The sequence below is a fragment of the Mesoplodon mirus genome, assembly GCF_964341445.2.
Source record: "Mesoplodon mirus genome assembly, chromosome: 2".
Classification (NCBI taxonomy): domain Eukaryota; kingdom Metazoa; phylum Chordata; class Mammalia; order Artiodactyla; family Ziphiidae; genus Mesoplodon; species Mesoplodon mirus.
This window is the reverse complement of record NC_138977.1, coordinates 48,130,877-48,154,879: the sequence shown is the minus strand read 5'-3', so window position 1 is coordinate 48,154,879 and position 24,003 is coordinate 48,130,877. Positions and strand designations below refer to the sequence as shown.

Sequence of the window (24,003 nt, the reverse complement as noted above, 5' to 3'; positions counted from 1 at the left end):
ATATAATGGTTTCTTATTGTGGCTTTAATTTGCATTTCTCTTATTACAAATGAAATTGAATATCTTTTCTCATGTTTACAGGCTATTTGCATTTGATCCTCTGTGAAATTTTATTCCTTTTGCCCATTTTTTCTGTTATTCCCTTTGCTATTTCATACAACATTTTGAAAAAACATACATTTTTTGTACTAACCATTTGTCCCTCATATGTGTGGCAAAAAGGTGTATCTGTGGGATTTTTTAAGTAACTTTTTTTTCTTATGGCTAGTCTCTTCTTAAAATCATAAAAATATTCTGTTGTGTTACCTTCTAAAAATTGGGTAGTTTTATCTTTTATATTTAGAACTCAGAATTGATTATCCTCTACAATGTGAAGTAGAAATTCAATTTTATTTTTCACATATAGATAACTAATTGTCCCAGCATCATTTATAGAAAAGTCCACCATTTTCCAGTCTCTGTCATAAATCAAGATAAGTACATGTATGGGTTTGTTTCTAGACCCTGTTGTTTTCCTCAGGGGTCAATATGTTTATACGTACACAAGTGCCATACCATTGTAATGACTATAGCATTATAAAAATTCTTGATAAGTGGAAAGGCAAGCCCCCAACATTATTGTTCTTCTTTCAGAATGTCTTAGCTCCTCTTAGTTCTTTCATATACATCTTAGAGTCAGCTTGTCAATATGGGAATTTTGAATAAAAGTACATTGAATTGGGCTTCCCTGGTGGCGCAGTGGTTGAGAGTCCGCCTGCCGATGCAGGGGACACGGGTTCATGCCCCGGTCCGGGAAGATCCCACATGCCGTGGAGCAGCTGGGCCCATGAGCCATGGCTGCTGAGCCTGCGCATCCGGAGCCTGTGCTCCGCAACGGGAGAGGCCACAACAGTGAGAGGCCTGCGTGCCGCAAAAGGGAAAAAAAAAAAAAAAAAAAAAGTACATTGAGTTAATAGATCAGTTTGGGTAGGGGTAATTGATGCACATTTAAAACAGTAAATCTTATGTTTTGTGACCTTAATATGGTCCATAAAATAACATTTAAATTTTTTCTTCTTGCACATGATTTGTTAAACTTCTTTCTAGAGACCTTTTTTTAATCTAGGTGTTATTGTAAATGGTGTCTTTAAAACTGCATTTGCTGATGTTTCTTTATTATTTTTGTATCCATCAGCCTTCTACTTACGTATCTGTAAATTATTTTGCATTTTCTACATAGACAATTATGTCATCTGCTACTAATGGCAGTTTTGTCTTTTTCTAGCCTTCCTGCACAGGTTAAAATTTTCCACACAATCTTGAATGTAAGTGATTATAGCAGGTTCTCATGTTTTGTTCTCAGTAAACCTCTTACATCACTAAGTATAATATTTATTATAGATGTTTTATAGCTTTATGAGGTTAAAGAAGTAACCTGCTATTAATGATTTCTTAAGAGTTTATTTTTAAATCACAAGTTAATATTGAATTATATTATTTTTAAATCCTGGAATTTCCACTCTGAGTTCAAACTATGGTGACATGGTCACATCTGAACCTAATGAACTCTGAGGATGCCTAGAGATGCAGGTAGAGACCTGTGGTCTATGAAGAGCAGTTGGCAACTTCAGAATTAATTTAATGGGAACTTAATTAGGACACAGAATACTTTCTTGTGATTTGGGCAACATATGCTCTCCCTTCCCAATAATAAGTGAGATCTTAGATTTTAAAAGCAGAAAAACAAACAAACAAAAATAGACCAGAGAGACTGCCAGAAATACAATGCTAAATGATATATGGTAAATATTCTATGGTGGCAGCTTGGAAGATACTTGTGTAGATTACCAAACCTAACACAGAACCTTGTACATAGAATTACTTGTATTATGTACATATTACCTACATAATAATAAATGCTTTCTGACTTGCTTATTGTTGAAAAAGTCTACATTACATTTTTTTTAAAGACACCAATTGTACTTGAACATTTGTTTATTTATTTATTTATTTATTTATTTTTGGCTGTGTTGGGTCTTCTGTGCAAGGGCTTCCTCTAGTTGTGGAAAGTGGGGGCCACTCTTCATCGCGGTGCGTGGGCCTCTCACTATCGCCGTCTCTCTTGTTGTGGAACACAGACTCCAGACGCGCAGGCTCATTAGCTGTGGCTCATGGGCCCAGTTGCTCCGCGGCATGTGGGATCTTCCCAGACCAGGGCTCGAACCCATGTCCCCTGCATTGGCAGGTGGATTCTCAACCACTGCGCCACCAGAAAAGCCCCTACATTACATTTTGACTGACATAATTTCTAGTCAGTAGTCGAAAACTGTGGTAGTACATACAGAACACTGTGTATCCTAAATATGTGGTTAGTGTGATATCTGAGACAAATTTGTTTTGAAATACATGTATTTTGTAGTTGTTTTTGAAAGCTCAATAAATAACATTAATATACCTTAGAATTTTAAATAAACCATTTTTTAAAGGCAGTGCTCCCAGTTTTAGTAATCCAAATAGTCTCCTTTTAGTGTCACAGTGAAAGATAGAAAATTTGTTTGGTTCCTGAGGGTGTATGGGTGATGATCATTATCAAAAAGAGAAAGACAGGTACAGTACATTCCAAGGTGTCTTGAGGCAAAATTTTTTCCTCTTAAATAGGTTGATATTTAAACAAAAGTTCTGCTATAGATTTGAATTACAACTCTACATTTTATGGAGTGTGGGATCTGTTATCCCTGCTAAGTGATTACTATGGTTATAAGTTGTCTTATGCAGATTGAAACATAGGTATATTGACTAGGAAAAATTTTGAGCAAAACTTCTTCCCTTCTCTTCTCCCTTTGGAGGAAATCCTTGAACTCCAACACAGTGTTGCTAAAGGTTCAACTTCCAGCACATTTGACAAATCACTGGGTAGAAATGGAATAATGAGAACAAATTTTGAGACAAGGATTGAAGAACAAGTATGCATTGGGGAGGTGCAGGGAAGGCCAGCAGAGAAGTGTACAGAAACAATATCCAAATGGGAACAACACCAGTAAAGCAGGCAGTGTTAAGCCAGGTGTCACACCGGGACATCAGCTGAGCTCCTGAAGCAGGTTCTGTTGGAGGAGGATCTGAGTGATGTACCTATATGGCCATCAGAGACAACAAGCCTCAGATTCAGGAACCCAACAAAGTATATTCAGGATGAACAGAAATAATTCCACACCTTGTCACCTCACAGTAAAACAATAGAACACAGAGGACAAAAAGAAGATTTTATAATAAATCAGTGTAATCTTCGTGGGTCAGTGCTCCAGGGAAGAGGCACAGACAGACCAGGTTATCCAGTTTCTGGGTAGTATACAACACAGTTCACCCTGCTGCTAAGTCCATATGAAACTGAATTGATCTGGATCTGGGTTTTGTTTTGTTTGTAAAATAAATGCAATTACCATGGATTTTCAGAGTTTAGTGAATGTTTAGTGAGTGATAAGCAAGTTTACAATAGAAAACTAATTATGAAAATTTTTTTGTGGGGGAGGGATGAATTGGGAGTTTGGGGTTAGCAGATGCAAATCATTATATATAGAATGGATAAACAACAAGGTTGTACTGTATAGCACAGGGAACTATATTCAATATCCTGTGATTAACCATAATACAAAATAATTTTTAGAAGAATGTATATGTATATAACTGAATCACTTTGCTGTACAGCAGAAATTAACACAACATTGTAAATCAAAAATTAAAAATAAAATAAAAATAAAATTTCATTTTTTGTTAGTCACAAAATTCGCTTTGAGCTGGTTTCTCTAATATTCTCACCTTTATTTTTCTATTTAATCTCATGTGACTATTCACTCTATAATCTCTTAGACACACTGGGAAATATTAGGCCTGTATTACCCTCAGTCGTGGTCTTCTCCTGTTTGTATGGTGCTCTAGGGAGGTTGTACACGATTCATAGTTTAACTGCAAGTCCTGGTGCAGACATGCTCAATTCAGAGATAAGACTCTTTAACTAGCTATGTGACCTTGAACAAATTATTAACTGCTTACAGTTTAGGTTTTCTCACTTCATCCCTTTGAAACTCTATGCTCTAGTGTATCAGATCACTTCTTGGTTCTCTGAAAACACCATTTCTCTTTGGGCTCAGGGTCTTAACAAATGCTGTTCTCTCTAACTGAAACATCTTTCATCTCCTCTCCACCTCCTAGCTCATTCATCTGGTTAATTTTTACTTATTTTTCAGCTCTTAGTTTATAAATCACCTTCTGGAGGAGACTTTTCCTGAGCCCTTCAAGTGTTAATTAGCTAGTGAAGTTGCCAATCATTTTATTTTCACCCTGATTTGCTAGTGAAAGGAAGTGAGGCAAAGGGAAGTCAACTGACTTGCTCAAGGTTATAAATCCTGTTAAGGGCAGAGCCAAAACATGATGCCAGGATCATTATCTCCCTTTTCTTTCATTACTTCTGCCTTAGGGAGGCCAGCTTCACCATGGTTGCACCCAGATTCCATGGAATGCTGAGAAAAAACTTCCAGAAAGAAACCCTCTGTGTATTTCTGGGTGAGGCACATTTCTTTCCCATGACATGTAATTCATCAGGCTGTCTAAGACATCCTGACTGCTACTCCTTGCCAGCTCTACCAGCCTCCCTTCACTGGATCATCAGGTGCTATGATCTTAATCTGGACTGAGGCCTATCTCCTGCATTTTCTCCTTGCTGCCTGTGTTAACATGTAACCACGGCAATTTACTTAGCTCTTCTGAGATTTTACATGGGGAACCCACTGCTCCTTTGTTTGTCCATTTTGTTTTACAAACAATTCACTCAGTTGTAGAAACCAGGGGCCCTGGTTTCATCACAGACTGACTCTCTGCTTTTGCTTTGCATCTGACTGGGCTCTAGGTCCCCCCATTTCCATCCCCTTAACAACTCTTATATGAAACTCCTCCTCTCCCTTCCTTGTGAAATTGCCTTATTTATGCCTTTCATCCGCTTTCACTGGACCATTGATGTAACTTCCTAACGGGTCTCCCAGGCTGGCCTGTCCAGTCAGTCTTATTGACTGCAAAGTGATTGTTCAAAAGAGCAGGTCTCTTCTGGTCATTCTTTTTATCTGAAATTCTTCAGTGGCTGCCTATCACCTGCAACCAATATCACTGGGCTTAGTTGTGTATTAATTTCCTCAGGCTGCCATAACAAAGTACCATACCATAGACTGAGTGGTTTAAACAACAGAAATATATTTTCTCATAGTTTTGGAGGCTATAAGTCCAAGATCAAAGTGTCATTAGGACTGGTTTCCTCTAAAGCCTTTCTCCTTGGCTTGCGGATTCTCATCTTCTCCTTGTATGTTCACATGGTCTTCTCTCTGTATGCATCTGTGTCCTAATCTCCTTTTCTTATAAGAACACCAGTCACAGTGGATCAAGGCCCACCCTAATGACCTCATTTTTTTCTTAATTACCTTTTAAAGTAGGCTATCTTCAAATAAGGTCACATTCTGAGGTAATGAGGATTAGGATTTCAACATCTGAATTTTAGGGGGGACAACTTCAGTATATAAAGAAGTGGCTTACTCATCTTATTCTTTATAAAAATTCTTATTATTTGCCCACATTATAAGTCTCAATACATACAAAACTATTAGTTGGCCCAAGAACTGACTCAGTCTTTTTTGAGCCTTTCAAAATTTAATATCTCTCTAACAGAAAGAGATCCAAATTCCTAACTATCTTTATGATGATTCCATAACACTTTACTCAACATGCTGTTGATCATTCAGAATCTAAAACTTGTACAATTGACTAGGTAAACTGGTTATATTTATTTATTGAAGAAAAAAAGATGTGTACTTCATAAAAATTCAAATGGTAAAAAAGGTTATACAGTAAAAAAAAAAACAACAACAAAACCCCAAATCTGTCCCTCTCATTCAAGACCTTTGTTTCTCTTTCCCAGAAAATGTTAGGATTATTAATTTTCCGTGTGTAGGTATCTTGGAAAAAATATTCTATACATAAATTAGCACATGTGTTTATGCATTGTGTCTGTTCATGTTTCTTTTTATGGTACCCATGGGGAGATACCATACATGCTGTTCTGTACTTTGCTTGCTTTGTGTAAAAATATGTTTTGGTGACTGTTCAATTTCAGGAAGTATTTTCAAATGTTTCCCTAGAGGTAGAGAGACGTGAGGCATAGTATTTTATTGTTGGAGTGTGTCATTATTTAGTTAAGAAGTTCTATACAGATATAGCTAAGGTTCCTCTAGTCTTTTGCATCTTTTGCTCTAATTACAGTATGTAATTTCTTTCCCTTGTCTAATTGCATTGTCTACTTCCCAAACTCTGTTATATAATAATGGTGGTTCCAGACATCCTTGTCTCAAGTTCAGCCTTTCAAGCTATTCCTCTATTTTTCCACCATTAGACTTGATGCTGATTGTGACTCCTGTTATACATATAGGTTGTTACTATTGTTATTTTTAATATTTTAGAAATATCTGTTGGAACACTTTTCCACCCCTCATGTTTCTTTTTAAATTGAAGTAGCTCAACTTGCATAACATTCCTATTCTCTACTCATTCCTTTTGATTCTGTTCAGTGGAGAAATAACCTGCCTTATTTGGAAAGAATGAATTGGGAATGCTCAGTTCCGTACTTCCCATTTTACTCTTGGAAGCAGACCCTCCATATGGATGAGCTCCCTCTTGTTCAGCATTTGCAATGACTTGATGGCTGTCTCCTTATTTGTAGTATTCAGTTGGCAGCCTATTTGACACATACTCAGCTGTCTTCCAATGTTTTTTTTAATCAATATTAAATACTGTTTTTTATTCCATTTGTCTTTCATTTGGCTTTTTTTTGGCATATTTTTAGTGCTGAGATGGTTTCTTGAGCTCTTTTAGACACCCCAACAGTAAATGTGCAATCGTATATATATATATATATATATATATATATATATATATATATATATATATTTTTTTTTTTTTTTTTTTTTTTTTTTTTTGCAGTACGTGGGCCTCTCACTGTTGTGGCCTCTCCCATTGCGGAGCACAGACTCTGGACATGCAGGCTCAACGGCCATGGCTCACGGGCCCAGCCGCTCTATAGCATGTGGGATCTTCCCGGACCGGGGCACGAACCCATCTCCCCTGCATCGGCAGGCAAACTCTCAACCACTGCACCCCCAGAGAAGCCCCTGCAATCGTATTTTTTTAAGAGCTTTAAAAATCTAGAATGGGTGTTTAATCTATCTTTAGCAATAACTACAGATAATTTAATTCATTGTCAGTTTGTTAATATAGGCACATAGTATGTGCTGAATAGTTATTAAATAAAATTTTTAAATCACTGTATTTGTATATTCATAAATAAATACAACAGTTTTGTGCCTTAAGGTATAATTCCTAAATTTACTCATTTTCACACCATATCAGTTAAAAAGCATCAATAAAGAATACCATGGGGATGTGTCTTATTCTCTTCTAATTTTAGAGGCTAAGAAAGAGTTTCATTTCCACTCAGATATGGTACCAGAAAGGTGTCTTATAGAACAAATTAATATACTACAATTATCTGTGTATATAAATAATGTTATAGCTACCAAAATATAATAGCCTCTGGATAATGGAGACAATAGCAATCATAATTACAAGAATAAATCATTCCCTATATTGTTATTTGATAAAGTAGTAGTTTTAAACCAAGACCCTCATCTTTTGTGTTAGGAAAGAAATTGTACTTTGGGTTTGTTTTCAGGGACTGAAGTAAATATCAATTATTTTAAATTATTTCTTTAGGTGTCTTTGAATACAACATGTTGATGGCGATACGCATTAAAGTGGCAAAAAGTTCTGTTTTGAAAGGGCTTTATGTGTAAAATTCCTGAAAATAAGAATGTGTAGGTTAAAGGTATTTCTGTTATAGCCAGACCTGACTTATGTGTGCACCCCAACTTTAGCACATATTAATTGTGACTTTGAAAAAGTTACTTACCCTCTCAGAACCTCAGATTCTATATTTGTAAAATGAGAAGGAAAATAGGAGTTCCACTTAAACCCTTATAGAGCTGTTGTAAGTATTAAATGAAGAAAGGGTAATGCATGTAACACAGTACCTAACATACCAGGAATATATTAAGTTTAAAATAAACATTAGTAGATACTGTTTATTTTAATATAATTGTTAACATTCATATTAGCTCTCTTCCTTTTATCCTCTCCATCATTTAAAATCTACATATAACTCTTTTGTGACAAATGCATCTTAATAAGATTACAGGTAGTTCCAACAAAGCTCAAAACCTATTGTTTATCATCCATTTCATTGTCCCCTCTACTTAAGAATGAATAAATTATTGTTATGTGGCAAGATAAAGCTGAGTTGGAATGCATGTACAGTTTCCTTTTCTTTGGAAATGCACCATATGACCAATATGTAAATAAGTCAAAAAATGTGCTTTTTATCCAAGACTTTTTCTTGCTCATAAATTACATTTTTTTCCCTCTAACAAGTTAAGTGGAGATTATTTAGGATAAGGAAAAAGGATTTTGTCATCCACTCCCTTCCCCTTTCCTGTTGTAATGACTCAGATTTCCTGCATAAGAAGGTTAGAGAAACCAAAGGACATTTTAATGTGACTACTAAATATTAATAAGCCTTTATTATGACTTTTTGAATTGAGTACTGTTTAAAAACACTTCAAAGAGCATTAGTTAATGTAATTATGAGCATTCTACATTCTGTACAATTATTTCATTTATACTTCATTTTCATGGTTAAGATACCAAATAGTGGTTAAATTTTAACTTTGTGTTATTTGTGATTACAATCAAGTAAAAATAATATGTACACTAAAATCTCTGGGGCAATACACTCAAATTTTGATAGCATTCTTATTTTCAGATTGTGACTATAGTGACAACTGTACTTTTGATTTTTCTCTTCCTCTTTCTCTTCTTTCATTCAGATTTTCTGTAACTTTCAAATCTTCTGTAATGAACATGTATAACTTCGTAACCTTTATTTAAAAAAAATTCCAAGGTTATGTTTAAACGACCCACAACATCTAGATGAAAGTCAAGATCAGGTCTACTATTTAAACATACTAGCGAAAGAAGCTTTATCTCTTCCACAAGTAACATTTTAATTTTCTTTATTATTATGGCCAGAAAAGGTTTTACCAAGTTTTATTAAAATTTCTTACAAATATGCTCATGAAAACTTTTCATATCCATTATTCTTTTCTATGCATTTACATCCAGTGCTTTTTAAAATCATTGCCACTTTTGTGCTCATGGAATATGGGCCCCCTCTAGTGGTCAAATTAATTATGGAAAATCAACATGAGATGGATGGATAGTTAGATGATAGATAGATATAGATAGACAGACAGATATAGATAGACTATACTATGGATCTATCTAGTAGATCTATCTATTTATCCATATCTAGCTAGCTAGCTATCTAGAAGAGAGACTTCTTATTGAGGCCTCTTTTCTAGATATCTAGAAAAAGATGCTTCTTTTCTAGATATCTAGAAAAGATATATAAAACCTTACATGTGTGGATTACTTCTGAGGAGAATCAACAAATGCTTAAGCCCTGTATTTAATCAATTTTAATTGAGGTAAAATTTACATGCAATGAAATTTTCCATTTTAAGTGTGTAACTTGTTGAGTTTTGACAAATGTATAGACCATGTACAATACCACAAGCAAAATATAGAAAATTTTTATCACCCCCAAAAGTTCTTTTGTACCCTTTTGGAGTCAGCCCCAGACAAGCAGTATGGAATAGTAATGGTGGAAACAGACATCCTTGTCTTCTGTTAATCTTAGGCATCTTTCACTACGAAGTGAACCCATCATTAGCTGTGGGTTTTCATAGACGTCCTTTATAAGCTTGATGAATATTCCTCTATTTATAGTTTTCTGCAAGTTTTAAATTTTTTTCATGGATGAATGTTGAATTATGTCAAATACTTTTTCTACATCTATTGAGATCATCATTGTTTTTTTCGTCTTCGATCTCTTGCTATGGTGAATTACATTGATTGATTTTTGAATGTTGAACCAGATTTACATTCCCAGGATAAACCTCAGTTGATCATGATATATTGCCCTTTTTATATATTGTTTTATTAAATTTTTTGAAGATTTCTGTTACTTTGTTGTTGAGGTATGCTGGTCTATAGTGTCTTTTCTTGTAATGCTTTTGTATCAGGGCAATAGTGGCCTTATAAATGAATTGGGAAGGTTCCTGCCTCTTCTATTTGCTGAGAGATTCACGTAATATTGTTATTATTGCTTTATTAAATGTTTGAGAGAAATCATCTATGAAGCCCACTAAGCCTGGAGATTCTTGGTCAGAAGATAATTAATTAGTAATTTGATTTTTAAAACTTTCATGGAATTATTCAATTTTTAAATTTCTTTTGGGGTCAACTTTTGATGATTTGTGTTTTTAAGTAAATTTGTCTGTTTTATTTAGGTTGCCAAATATATTTTATTAATTTTTTTTCACTGTACTGTTTCATTTTTTTAATTTAATTTTTTTGTTTAATTTTTATACAATGTTTAAAGGTTACTTTCCATTTACAGTTACTACAAAATATTGACTATATTCCCTGTGTTGTGCAATACATCTCTGAGCTTATCTTAATAGTTTGTGCCTCCCACCCTCTCTCATTACATTGTTTTAAAATGAACTAACTAGTGGGTGACAAAGCCTATACGTGCAAAGGGCAGCAAGAACTAAAACATGTTCTCCCCAGAGTGACACATCCCTTTCTCCTCGTTACAATACCTGACATGCTTTTGGAGTTTCCAGGCTTTCTACTCAAAAGGCTACCCGCTTCCTCTTGAACAGTGTTCCTGTACTACAGCCCTGCTCACCTCATGTGGAGTGCGTGCCCCTGGTGGAGGTTGGCTGATGGCTGCCCTGGGCACATGGCTGGCCCGTGGTTCCATCCCACCCTTTTTTTTTTAAATAGATCTTTATTGGAGTATAATTACTTCATAATATTGTGTTCGTTTCTGTTGCACAACAAAGTGAATCAGCCATATGCATACACATGTCCCCATATCCCCTCCCTCTTGAGCATCCCTCCTATCCTCATTATCCCACCCCTCTGGGACATCGGAAAGCACCAAGCTGATCTCCCTGTGCCATGCTGCTGCTTCCCACCAGCCAACTATTTTATATTTGGTAGTGTATATATGTCAATGCTACTTTCACTTCACCCCGGCTTCTCCCTCCCACCACATGTCATCAAGTCCATTCTCTATGCCTACCTCTTTATTCCTGCCCTGCAACTAGGTTCATCAGTACCATTTTTTTTTTAAGATTCCATATATATGCGTTAGTATATAGTATTTGTTTTTCTCTTTCTGACTTACTTCACTCTGTATGACAGATTCTAGGTCCATCCACCTTACTTTAAATAACTCAATTTCGTTTCTTTTTATGGCTGAGTAATATTCCACTGTATATATGTGCCACATCTTCTTTATCCATTCATCTGTCAATAGACACTTAGGTTGGTTCCATGTGCTGGTTATTGTAAATAGAACTGCAATGAACATTGTGGTGCATATCTCTTTTTGAATTATGGTTTTCTCAGGGTATATGCACAGTAGTGGGATTGCTGGGTGATATGGTAATTCTATTTTTAGTTTTTTAACTAAAACCTCCATACTTTTTTCCATAGTGCTTGTATCAATTTACATTCCCACCAACAGTGTAGGAGGGTTCCCTTTTCACCACACCTTTTCCAGAATTTATTGTTTCTAGTTTTTTTGATAATGGCCATTCTGACCAGTGTGAGGTGATACCTCATTGTAGTTTTGATTTGCATTTCTCTAATAATTAGTGATGTTGAGCATCTTTTCATGTGCCTCTTGGTCATCTGTATGTCTTCCTTGGTGAAATGTCTATTTAGGTCTTCTGCCCATTTTTTAACTGGATTGTTTGTTTTTATGATATGAGCTCCATGAGCTGTTTGTATATTTTGGAGATTGATCCTTTGTCTGTTGTTTCATTGGTAACTATTTTCTCCCATTCTGAGGGTCGTCTTTTTGTCTTGTTTATGGTTTCCTTTGTTGTGAAAAAGCTTTTAACTCCCATTTGTTTATTTTTGTTTTTATTTCTGTTACTCTAGGAGGTGGGTCAAAAAAGATCTTGCTGTGGTTTATGACAAAGAGTGTTTTTCCTATATTTTCCTCTAAAAGTTTTATAGAGTCTGGTCTTACATTTAAGTCTATAATCCATTTGGAGTTTATTTCTGTGTATGGTGTTAGGGAGTGTTCTAATTTCATTCTTTTACATGTAGCTGTCCTGGTTTCCCAGTACCACTTCTTGAAGAGGCCGTCTTTTCTCCATTGTGTGTTCTTGTTCTTGCCTCCTTTGTCATAAATTAGGTGCCCATGTGTGCATGGGTTTTGCTCTGGACATTCTATCCTGTACCATTGATCTATATTTCTGTTTTTGTGTAAGTACCATACTGTCTTGATTAATGTAGCTTTGTGGTATAGTTTGAAGTCAGGGAGCCTGATTCTCCCAACTCTGTTTTTCTTTCTCAGGATTGCTTTGGCTATTCAGGGTCTTTTGTGTTTCCATACAAACTGTAAGATTTTTTGTTCTAATTCCATGAAGAATGCCACTGGTAGTTTGAAAGGGGTTGCACTGAATCTGCAGATTGCTTTGGGTAGTATAGTCATTTTCACAATACTGATTCTTCCAATCCAAGAACTTGGTATATTTCTCCATCTGTTTATGTCATCTTTGATTTCATTTATCAGTGTTTTATAGTTGTCTGAGTACAAGTCTTTCGCCTCCTTAGGCAGATTGATTTCTAGGTATTTTATTCTTTTTCTTGCAAGGTAAATGGGAGTGTTTCCTTAATTTCTTTCTGATTTCTTGTTGTCGGTGTCTAGGAATGCCAGAGATTTCTGTGCATTAATTTTGTATCCTGCAACCTTACCAAATTAATTGATTAGTTCTAGTAGTTTTCTGGTGGCATCTTTAGGATTTTCTATGTATAATATCATGTCATCAGCAAATAGTGACAGTTTTACTTCTTCTTTTCCAATTTGTATTCCTTTTATTTCTTTTTCTTCTCCTATTGCTGTGGCTAGGACTTCCAAAACTCTGTTGAATAAGAGTGGTGATAGTGGACATCTTTGTCTTGTTCCTGACCGTAGTGGAAATGCTTTCAGTTTTTCACCAATGAGTATGATGCTTGCTGTGGGTTTGTCATATATGGTCTTTATTTATGTTGAGGCAGGTTTCCTCTATGCCCATTTTCTGGAGAGTTTTTATCATAAAATTGGTGTTGAATTTTGTCGAAACTTTTTCTGCATCTATTGAGATGATCATATGGTTTTTATTCCTTAATCTGTTAATGTGGTGTATCACACTGATTGATTTGCATATATTTAAGAATCCTTGCATCCTTGGGATAAATCTCACTTGATCATGGTATATGATCCTTTTAATGTGTTGTTGGATTCTGTTTGCTAGTATTTTGTTCAGGATTTTTGCATCTATGTTGATCAGTGATATTGGTCTATAATATTCTTTTTTTGTGATATCTTTTTCTGGTTTTGGTATCAGGGTGATGATGGCTTCATAGAATGAATTTGGGAGTGTTTCTCCCTTGCAATTTTTTGGAAGAGTTTGAGAAGGATCAGTGTTAGCTCTTCTCTAAATGTTTGATAGAATTTACTCATGAAGCCCTCTGGTCCTGGACTTCTGTTTGTTGGAAGATTTTTAATTATGGTTTCAACTTCATTACTTGTGATAGATCTATTTATATTTTCTAATTCTTCCTGGTCAACCTTGGAAAATTATACCTTTCCAAAAATTTGTCCATTTCTTCATGGTTGCCCATTTTATTGGTATATAGTTGTTTGTAGTAGTCTCTTATAATCCTTTGTATTTCTGTGGTGTCAGTTGTGATTTCTCCTTTTTCATTTCTAATTGTATTGATTTGTGTCCTCTCCCTTTATTTCTTGATGAGTGTGGTTTATCAATTTTATCTTCTCAAAGAACCAGCTTTTAGTTTTATTGATCTTTGCTATTGTTTTCTTTGTTTCTATTTCATTTATTTCTGCTCTGATATTTATGATTTCTTTCCTTCTACTGACTTTGGGTTTTCTTTGTTCTTCTTTCTCTAGTTGTTTTAAGTATAGGGTTAGATTGTTTATTTGAGATTTTTCTTGTTTCTTGAGGTGAGATTGAATTGCTATAAACTTCCCTCTTAGAACTGCTTTTGCTGTGTCCCATAGGTTTTGGGTGGTCATCGTGTTTTCTATGTAATTTGTTATTTCTTCTTTGATTTCTTCAGTGATCTCTTGGTTATTTAGTAGCACACTGTTTAGCCTCCATGTATTTGTGCTTTTTACAGTTTTTTTCCTATAATTGATTTCCAGTCTCATAGCATTGAGGTCAGAAAAGATGCTTCATATGATTTCAATTTTCTTAAATTTTCCGAGGCTTGATTTGTGACTCAAGATGTGATCTATCCTGGAGAATGTTCCATGTGCACTTGAGAAGAAAGTGTATTCTGCCACTTTGGGGTGGAATGTTCTATAAATATCAATTAGATCTATCTGGTCTATTGTGTCATTTAAAGCTTGTGCTTCCTTATTTACTTTCTGTTTCGATGATCTGTCCATTAGTGTACGTGGGGTGTTAAAGTCCCCTACTATTATTGTGTTATTGTCGATTTCTCCTTTCATGGTTGTGAACATTTGCCTTATGCTCCTATGCTCCTATGTTGCATGCATAAACATTTATAATTGTTATATCTTCTTGGATTGATCCTTTGATCACTATGTAGTGTCCCTCCTTATCTCTTATAACAGTCTTTATTTTAAAGTCTATTTTATCTGATACGAGTATTGCTACTCCAGCTTTCTTTTGATTTCCATTTGCATGGAATATCTTTTTCCATCCCTTTACTTTCAGTTTGTATGTGTCCCTAGGTCTGAAGTGTGTCTGTTGTAGACTGCATATATATGGGTCTTGTTTTTGTATCCATTTGGCTAGTCTGTGTCCTTTGGTTGGGGCATTTAATCCATTTACATTCAAGGTTATTATCAATATGTATGGTCCTATTACCATTTTCTTAATTGTTTTGGGTTTGTTTTGTGGGTCTTTTTCTTCTCTTGTGTGTCCTGCCTAGAAGAGTTTCTTTAGAATTTGTTGTAAAGCTGGTTTGGTGGTGCTGAATTCTCTTAGCTTTTGCTTGTCTGAAAAGCTTTTGACTTCTCCATAGAATCTGAAGGAGATCCTTGCTGAGTAGAGTAATCTTGTTTGTAGGTGTTTTTCTTTCATCACTTTAAGTATATCTTGCCACTCCCTTCTGGCCTGCAGAGTTTCCACTGAAAAATCAGCTGATAACATTATGGGGATTCCTTTGTATGTTATTTTTTGTTTTTCCCTTGTTGCTTTTAACATTTTTTTCTTTGAATTTAATTTTTGGTAGTTTGATTAAAATGTGTCTTGGTGTTTTTTTCCTAGGGTTTATCCTGTATGGGACTCTCTGTGCTTCCTGGACTTGGGTGACTATTTCCCTTCCCATGTTAGGGAGGGTTTCCACTATAATCTCTTTAAATATTTTCTCAGATCCTTTCTTTTTCTCTTCTTCTTCTGGGACCCCTATAATTCAAATGTTGGTGCAGTTAGTGTTGTCCCAGAGGTCTCTGAGATTGTCTTAAATTCTTTTCATTCTTTTTTCTTTATTCTGCTCCTCAGCAGTTATTTCCACCATTTTGTCTTCCAGCTCACTTATTCGTTCTTCTGCCTCAGTTATTCTGTTATTGATTCCTTCTAGTGTATTTTTCATTTCAGTGATTGTGTTGCTCATCTCTGTTTGTTTGTTCTTTAGTTCTTCTAGATCTTTGTTAAACATTTCTTGTATTTGCTCAATCCATGCTTCCATATTTTTTCCAAGATTCTGGATCATCTTTACTATCATTACTCTGAATTCTTTTTCAGGTAGATTGCCTATTTCCTCTTCATTTATTTGGTCTTGTAGGTTTTTACCTTGCTCCTTCATCTGTGACATGTTTTTTTGCTATCTCCTTTTTTTTTTTTTCTTTTATGAGTGAAATCATGTTCCTCTTTTACTGGTTGTTTGGCCTGAGGCTACCAACACTGGAGTTTGTCGGCTATTGGGCAGAGCTGGGCCTTGGTGCTGAGATGAGGAGCTCAGTGAGACCTCATTCCAATGAATATTTCCTGGGGTCTGAGGTTCTCTCTTAGTCCAGTGGGTTGGACTCAGAGCTCTCACCGCAGGAGCTTCTGCCTGACCCCGGGTTTGCGAATTAAGATTCCGCAAGCTACTGGGGGCAGAAAAAAAAAAAGAGAGAGGACAATAACAAAGTAAAAAATAAAATTAGACTAGGCAACTAACAGATATGTTAGAAAGAATGTAAAAATAATAATATAGATGAATCAACAGCCAGAAGGTACATCAATACCACAATAGTAAAAAAAAGTGGAGGGAAGAGAAAAAAAAAAAGGTAGGAGGGAAGGCCTTGGCTGTGGATAGTGGGGCCTAAGCAAGGGCGAGGTTTGGGCAGTGGGTGGGGCCAATGCTTAAGACCCACAGGGCTGAAAAAGACCCTGGGGGCTGTGGAGGGTGGGGCTTAGGCTCAAGGAACAGAAGGGGCCCAGGCGTGCCTCCACCCCTGTCTCAGAAGGCAGGGGACTTCACCTGGGAGCCCAGCAGGCTTCCTGGGCTTGAGTGGGTAGGGCAAATGCTCTCCTCTCCTCTCCTGTTCTGGGGTCTGGGAGGGCCCCTTCCACCTGCCTCTCCTGATCTCCCTGGCCTCCCTTGTATGCCCCCAGGACCAATGTGGGCAGAGGAGAGGAAGGCAGGGCTTGGAGGGCAGGGGACCCATCCGGGAGCTCAGCAGGCTCCCCAGCCCAAGTGGTCCAGGCGATTGTCCACCACTCTGCTCCCTCTCTTCCCAGAGAGTCCCTCTTACCTGCCTCTCCTGATCTCCCCGCCTCAGGGGCACCAATCTTGTCTGGGCTCCACTTCTCCCACACCCTCGGCCCCCCTACGTCCTACTGGTTCACTCTGGGGTTCCTCCCGTCTCCTTGGGGGTCAGAGTTCTCCACCAGCGGCCGGCAGGCACCCTAGTTGTGGGGCGACAGTAACTCTGTGTCTTCCCACACTACCATCTCATTAAATATTTTTATATTATTACTTTATTAACATTTTAATGCCTTTATATCTGTAGTGATATCTCCTCTTTCATTCTCTATGTTGATAATTTTTGTCTTTATGAGGGAATTAACTGTGCCCTATCTACAGTCTAATAAGTTAGCCCTCTACAGTTTTATGAATACTTACAGAAGACATGAGACTGCTGGATGGAGACAAAGAAATTTGTTACAGCAAAAGTAGTTGCCAAAAATGACCATTCCAAAAAGAAAATGAAGAAAATATTTCCATTTACAATAGCACCAAAAAGTATAAAATTCTTAAAAATAAACTTAACCAAGGAGGACTTTTACACTGAAATTTGAAAAATGTTGTTGAAAGAAATCAGAGGAGACATAAATAGATAGAAAGACATTCTGTGATCATGGATTGGAAGACATATTATTGCTAAAATGCCAATATAACTCAAAGCAATCTACAGATTTAATGAAATACCTATCAAAGTCCCAATGCCATTTTTGGAAGAAGTAGAAAAATCCATTCTAAAATTAATATGGAATCTTAAAGGGCCTCAAATACCCAAAACAATCTTGAAAAAGAAGAACAAAGTTGGAGGTCTCACACTCTCTGATTTAAAAATTTATTACAGAGCCACATTTATCAAAAGATGTGGTGCTGGCAAAGAGCAGACATATAGAACAATGGAATAGAATAGAGAGCTCAGGATTAAACCCTTACATGTGTGATCAAATGATACTGACCAAAAAACATAGCTGCTGGAGTATTAACATCATCATTCCATTTTCCCAGTCCCCACATACCACAGGGTGATGTGGAAGACCAGATGAAGCCTGCATGGGTAGTGGGTTGCACCACAGAAGAGGAACTCTGAGCTTAAGGAGTCCATCAATTTTTTTGGCAAGCAGTAAGCAAATATTCTCTTTGTACACAGGGAGAATTTACCTCAACTCTCAGAATTACCTTGAAGACCCCTGAGAAATGGCCCAGGTAAAAAGTGGTCAGGGTCTAGTCTTAACACTCAGCAAGACAAGTAGGAATGCGAAAACATGTAGGAATGCACTGCCTCCCTACAGTCTCTTTTTCTCTAATTAGTCTAACTGAAAGTTTATCAATTGTATTGATCTTTAACAAAAATTTGCTTTTTATTTCATTAACTTCCTCTGCAGTTTTTCTGTTTTCTATAACTTAGCTCTTACCTTTAGCTCAACTGTTCTTATTTTTCTAATTTGTTAAGATAGAAGCTTAGGCCATTGATTTTATTTTATTTTATTTTTAATGTAATTTTTATTTTATATTGGAGTATAGTTGATTTACAATATTGTGTTAGTTTCAGGTGTACAGCAAAGTTATACATATATCCATTCTTTTTCAGATTCTTTTCCATATAGATTATTACAGAATATTGAGTAGAGTTCTCTGTGCTATACATAGGTCCTTGTTGATTATCTATTTTATATATAGTAGTGTTTATATATTAATCCCAAACTCCTATTTGCCTTCCCCCACCACCTTTCCCCTTTGGTAACCATAAGTTTGTTTTCGGAGTCTGTGAGTCTAGGTATCTTCTCACACCAGTCAGAATGGCCACCATCAAAAAGTCTACAAACTAATGCTGGAGAGGGTGTGGAGAAAATGGAAACCTCCTACACTGTTGGTGGGAATGTAGATTGGTACAACCCCTATGGAGAATAGTTTCCTTAAAAAACTAGAAGTAGGACTACCATATGATCCAGCAATCCCACTCCTGGACATATATCCAGAGAAAACCATAATTGGACAAGATACATGCACCTCAAATTCATTGCAGCATTGTTTACAATAGCCAAGACATGGAAGCAACCTAAATGTCCATCGACAGGTGATGGATAAAGAAGATGTGGTATGTATATATAGTGGAATATTACTCAGCCATAAAAAAAGAATGAAATAATGCCATTTGCAGCAACATGGATGGACCTAGAGATTATTAGACCATTGATTTTAGACCTTTACTCTTTTCTAAAATAAGCATTTAAGGCTTCCAACTTCTCCAAAAGTACTGCTTTAGCTGCATTGCTCAATTTTGATATGTTCTCTTTTCATTTTCCTTTTCATGTTTTCTTTGTCCCATGGATTATTAGAAGTTTGTTATTTTTTTACCTACAGAATCAAAGTGATTTTCTTTGATTCCTGGATGTACCACTTACTAGACTTGTAGATTTGTGCAAGTTCCTTAATTTCTTTGAAGTTCAAATTTATAATATGTAAAATGGAAACAATAAGAGACTCTACCTCCCAGAACTATTGTGAAGATTAAATGAAGCAATCTATGTAAAGGACATAGAAGAGTGCCTGGAACAGAATAAGACTACAGGAACTGCTAGCTAATACTACTGATATTTTTATGACTTTTAATTTAATGAATAGAACAGTTCACAAAAATACTCCTGTATTTTCTTTAAAGATTTTTTTTTGATATGGACCATTTTTAGAGTCTTTATTGAATTTGTTACAATATTGCTTCTGTTTTATGTTTTGGTGTTTTGGCCGCGAGACATGTGGGATCTTAGCTCCCTGACTAGGGATTGAACCCACACCCACTGCATTGGAAGGCAAAGTCTTAACCACTGGACAGCCAGGGAAGTCCCAATAACCCTGTATTTTTAACATGTAAATTATTTTTAATTTTCTCAGTTATGTATTTTTCGTTTTGTGCACACTTTTTTCTATATTTTGCATTATCACTTAGGCCAGACTACAGGAAAAATTTAAAAAAAAAGACTTAATTCAAGGGCATAAAGATACTTCTGTCTGTTTCCTTCTTCATTATTATCACTAGTTAGAGAAGATGTCTGATTGACCCCTGCCATCCCTTAAAGGGAAGTAAACTTGCAATGCCCAAACCGCTTATTTGTCTAGTATAACTTCCTTGTTCCTGCTCCCTTCTGCCTACAAGTCTTTCATTTTGTGAAAGACATGCTCCTTAAAACTCCTTTCTATCTGCTAGGTTGGATGCTGCCTGATTCAAATTGATTTTTGCTCAAATAAACTCAAAATTTAAAAGCATGCCTCACTTCATCTCTTAACATATCCCAGCATAATGAATGGCCATTCTGATTTTTACTTTTTCAAAGGGAGCTGATGTTCTGTTTTCTCACTACAAATTCACCACATAACACAGTTCCTAGGTTGTGTAACCTTGATCACAGACTCTAGAAAATAATAGGCATTGGCCAGTTTTTCCCCTCCAAAGTGGAGATGATAAGGTAGAGCTATAGAAATCCTTAGGTGCAGGGCTTGCTCAGCCAGGTCCTCCTCCTCCCTCCACACATACACTTTTCTTTCTTTCTCCTGCTCTCAAGGTATCCCAAGGTCTCACCAAGGGAAACAGAGAACCTGTAACACCCTTCTTGCTTTTAATGAAATTCCAGGTAGCCGATTGTGGGGCGGAGCTCTGGTTTGGAAGAAAGGGGGAGTGCTGCTTGAACTGATTAGACGCTTTCCCTGTGTCCTCGCTATGGGCACATCAGCAGCGTGCCCAGTGGGTGAGAAGCCGAGTCGCCGCCAGGCCACATCCCAAGCCAACAGTCTCTAGACACACCTGCCAGTACTCTTCCCAGCTTAGGGTTTGCGTCCCGGCCCCGCCCCCTGACGGTCCAGGGGTTCCTTCGGCCCCGCCTCCGGCCCTCACTCGGCTCCTGGCCCCACCGGTGCGTGGTGCCCTCGGGAACTCTCGGCTGGAGGGACTCGCTCTCCCGCCGAGCCCGGTCGGGGCAGAGCCCGGCCTGCAGCTGCGAGGACCGGAGCGGCGGGAGGTGGCGCCTCTGTCCTGGAGCCGGGATTCGCGGCCATGACAGTGTCGGCCCGCGCCTTCTGGCTGTTCCGCGGCCGCCTGGGCCGAGTGTCGGCGCTGGGCCGGAGCGCGGTGTCGCTCTTGGCGGCGCCGGGAACGAACGGGCGCGCGTTCCGGGGCTTTCGGAGCAGCGGCTTGAGGTACGAGTGCTCCCGGACGCTGGACCTCCTCGGGTCAGGGCGCTCCCGGGTGCTAAGCCGCTGGCTGTGGGAGGGGCGGTGGCCGTTGGCGCGGGCGAGGCCCTAACGCGTGAGGCCGGGGTCTCCGGGCACCCGTGCGGCGCGGCGGGGCTTGGGGCTAGGCCGGCCTTGGCCCCGAACTTGGCCTTGAGGGCCGGGCGGGCGGGTAGCATCGGCCTCAAGTCAGGCAACTTGGACGTGATCTGCGCTCCCTGGAACTGCAGCAGGTGCGGTTGAGTGACTGAGGAAGACCTTTGAGGCCCAGAGGAGAGAGGCCCTAGAAACACGTGGTCTGCTTGTTTGAAGCATTTGTTTTGGTTTGGGTTATTGTTGTGTTTCGTAAACAAAGGAGTGGGCGATGGCCAGATGGTTTAGTAGTGTTTGAGTTTCTGACTTTCTTTGTTGGTGGTAATACTGAGGTCTTTTCCAGCTGTAAAATTCTTAATGATTTCACAAAATAAGGCATTAATCTTGACTTCTCAGTCTTTTTCTGTATGTCGCTTCTCGAATCTCTGTAGTCTTAGATTGACGTGCTCAGTCTTAGATTCACTGCATCTCTTTGGACCTTGTTGCTGGCTGGCAGATTGTGAGTATGGGTTTAACTCTTCTGCACAAATAGGAACACTTCGCCCGTCCGTCATCTACTTGTAGCTACAAACTCAAATCTAAGAAGCTAAAAATATACTCCCTTGACCCAGAGCCAGTGAGTCCAGAAGAGATTCTGTTTTCAGACTTTAAGGGCTTCCAGTAACGTGCTTTCACTGCGGTTTCATGTGACCAGAGATTGTGTCTTACTCGTCTGTTTGTATCCCCAATGCCCAGCACTGTACCTGGAAGAAAGTAAAGATAGGCAATGTGGAAACATAGCTACTGCTGTTTTAACTTAAATTGATTAACTCTTCATTGTATATATTTGGACCTTAGTCTTGAGTGACTGAAATTTAAAAAAAATATTCCCTATCGGGTTTACTTTGGATGAGGTTTCTATGGACTACTTGTCCATAGAATATGGACATGTGGATATGTGAAAAAATAGCAGTGACTCAGAGTTATGATTGTGGAAGCTCTCATGGTGTCTGAAAAAATTTGCTAGTTCTTTGGAATTATCGACTCTACAACCTAGGAAAAGCAGATTCTATAGAATCCTATTTGTATTACAGGTTTGAAGGAATTATGCACTCTAGTCACCTCTTTTAGATAATTATTTTTGGAATTTCAGTTATTTTACGGCTTCTTTCCAGAGTGAAGGTAACCTTTTTCAAATTGTATAAGTTGGTTAATTTCCCTTTGTCAGCTGATGTAAATAGACAACCTCATCACCCTATCTTCTCCAAGGACATTGAATGAGAGCCACGACAGTTAAAACCCCAGCATCTTATTGAAGTCACTTGCTACACACATGCGCCACACATACGGATAATTGAGATCTTTTTAAATTGAATTAATGACCTCTGTAACTTAAAGTAATTGAGTGCAATAATTTTGGAAAGCTATTTTAATATAAAGAAGCATTGCTTTCAACCCAGCTGCTTTCAGCTCCATTTGATGCAGATTATATCTGTATAAAAATAAATAATACCTTTGATAGGTTTTAATTTTTTCAAGGCAGTACTAATTAGGTTAGGATAGGGTGGTGTTTTTGACATCCTCTTGGCACTGAGTACCATATATGAAGGTGAGGTTGGCTGTAAGGTTGAGAAACACCTGTGGACTGGTGGGTCTCGGGTGGGGAGGAATGCAGACAGTGTGTCGATGCTCATTGGTGTCTCTTTTCTCTTCTAGGACCAGCAGAGAGAAGAGATTCCATCTTCCAGAGGTCGCCACTGTCTGCCTCCCCACTTGTCCCCATCCTCAGTCATCTCTTTTAATATGTAGTGACTCATTAGTTGTCTAGTTCTTCATAGTGCATGTGGTTTAAGTCTGACATCATCCTATTGGCTTAAAATTTGAGCCTTAGTGTTATTCTTTCTGAAAAGTGTCTTTGAGTTTGATAAACTCTTTCCACAATGATATTGACTGTTCTCAATTAACAGATTTATTACCAGTTTCTGGTACAGAGCCTTAAATGAAAAAGTATTTTTGATTATTTTTTATATTTTTGGCTAATTAGATACCTGTAGTAATGGAATATATAAATACTTTTTTAGTGGAGAAGTTTTTTTTTTTTAATAAGCAGAATTTCAAGAAATAATGTTTGACAGAATTTGAAAGTTACAAAACCTTGAGATATCATTTAATATTTATATCTCAATGGTTTCCCTTTAAAATTTGCTGTTTTTTTTCCCATTTACTCATGAACAAATAGATTTATTTATTAATTGGAAGAAAATATATTTAATGTCAAAGAAATAAATAGCCCTTCTATTTGTTGCAGCTTATTGTTTCTTAAAATGAATTACCTAAACAGCCAAAAAGTTACAAATAAAAAATTCTTGGTGATTAAATTTTCCAATTTTGCCTCAGTGTGTGAGGAGTTTACAAATCAAAATGTACTTGGGTTGTAAACATCACATGAGTCCGGCCCAGTGTTTTTCAGTGTTTGGAGCTGGGCAGCAGTCTGTCCCTTTCGGAGGCAGGGTTAACAGAGTTTGTATATTAATGCCGTGCTCAAATCAGATTTGCAGGTGTTCTACAGCGGGGGCTTCCCTAAACGCTGCTTTATTGCCTGAACTCATTTTTAGTAACTAAATGGATATCCCAAGCATTTGTTCCATATTTATGCTGTTGCTCAGTATTCCAAAAAAAATTAACTTGGCAGATTTCCCCTTTTTCCCTGTCTTACTATGATTCCTTTCAGCATTTGCAAAA

General features: G+C 37.5%; 1 protein-coding gene across 4 annotated transcripts in view; it reads left to right on the top strand.

Annotated features, from left to right (window-relative positions):
- Positions 1–20,881: 20,881 nt before the first annotated feature.
- MTHFD2L (methylenetetrahydrofolate dehydrogenase (NADP+ dependent) 2 like) overlaps positions 20,882–24,003 on the top strand; it is a 137,184-nt gene continuing 134,062 nt past the window's right edge. For 2 of the 4 annotated variants that reach the window (XM_082602905.1, XM_082602906.1), the window contains exon 1: positions 20,882–21,156. In XM_082602905.1, coding sequence (XP_082459031.1) covers positions 21,014–21,156 — 143 coding nt within the window. In that variant the 5' untranslated portion in view covers positions 20,882–21,013. Of the gene's footprint in view, positions 21,157–22,977; positions 23,518–24,003 lie in introns of those variants that run through there. The other 2 variants (XM_082602908.1, XM_082602907.1) reach the window with 2 other exon arrangements.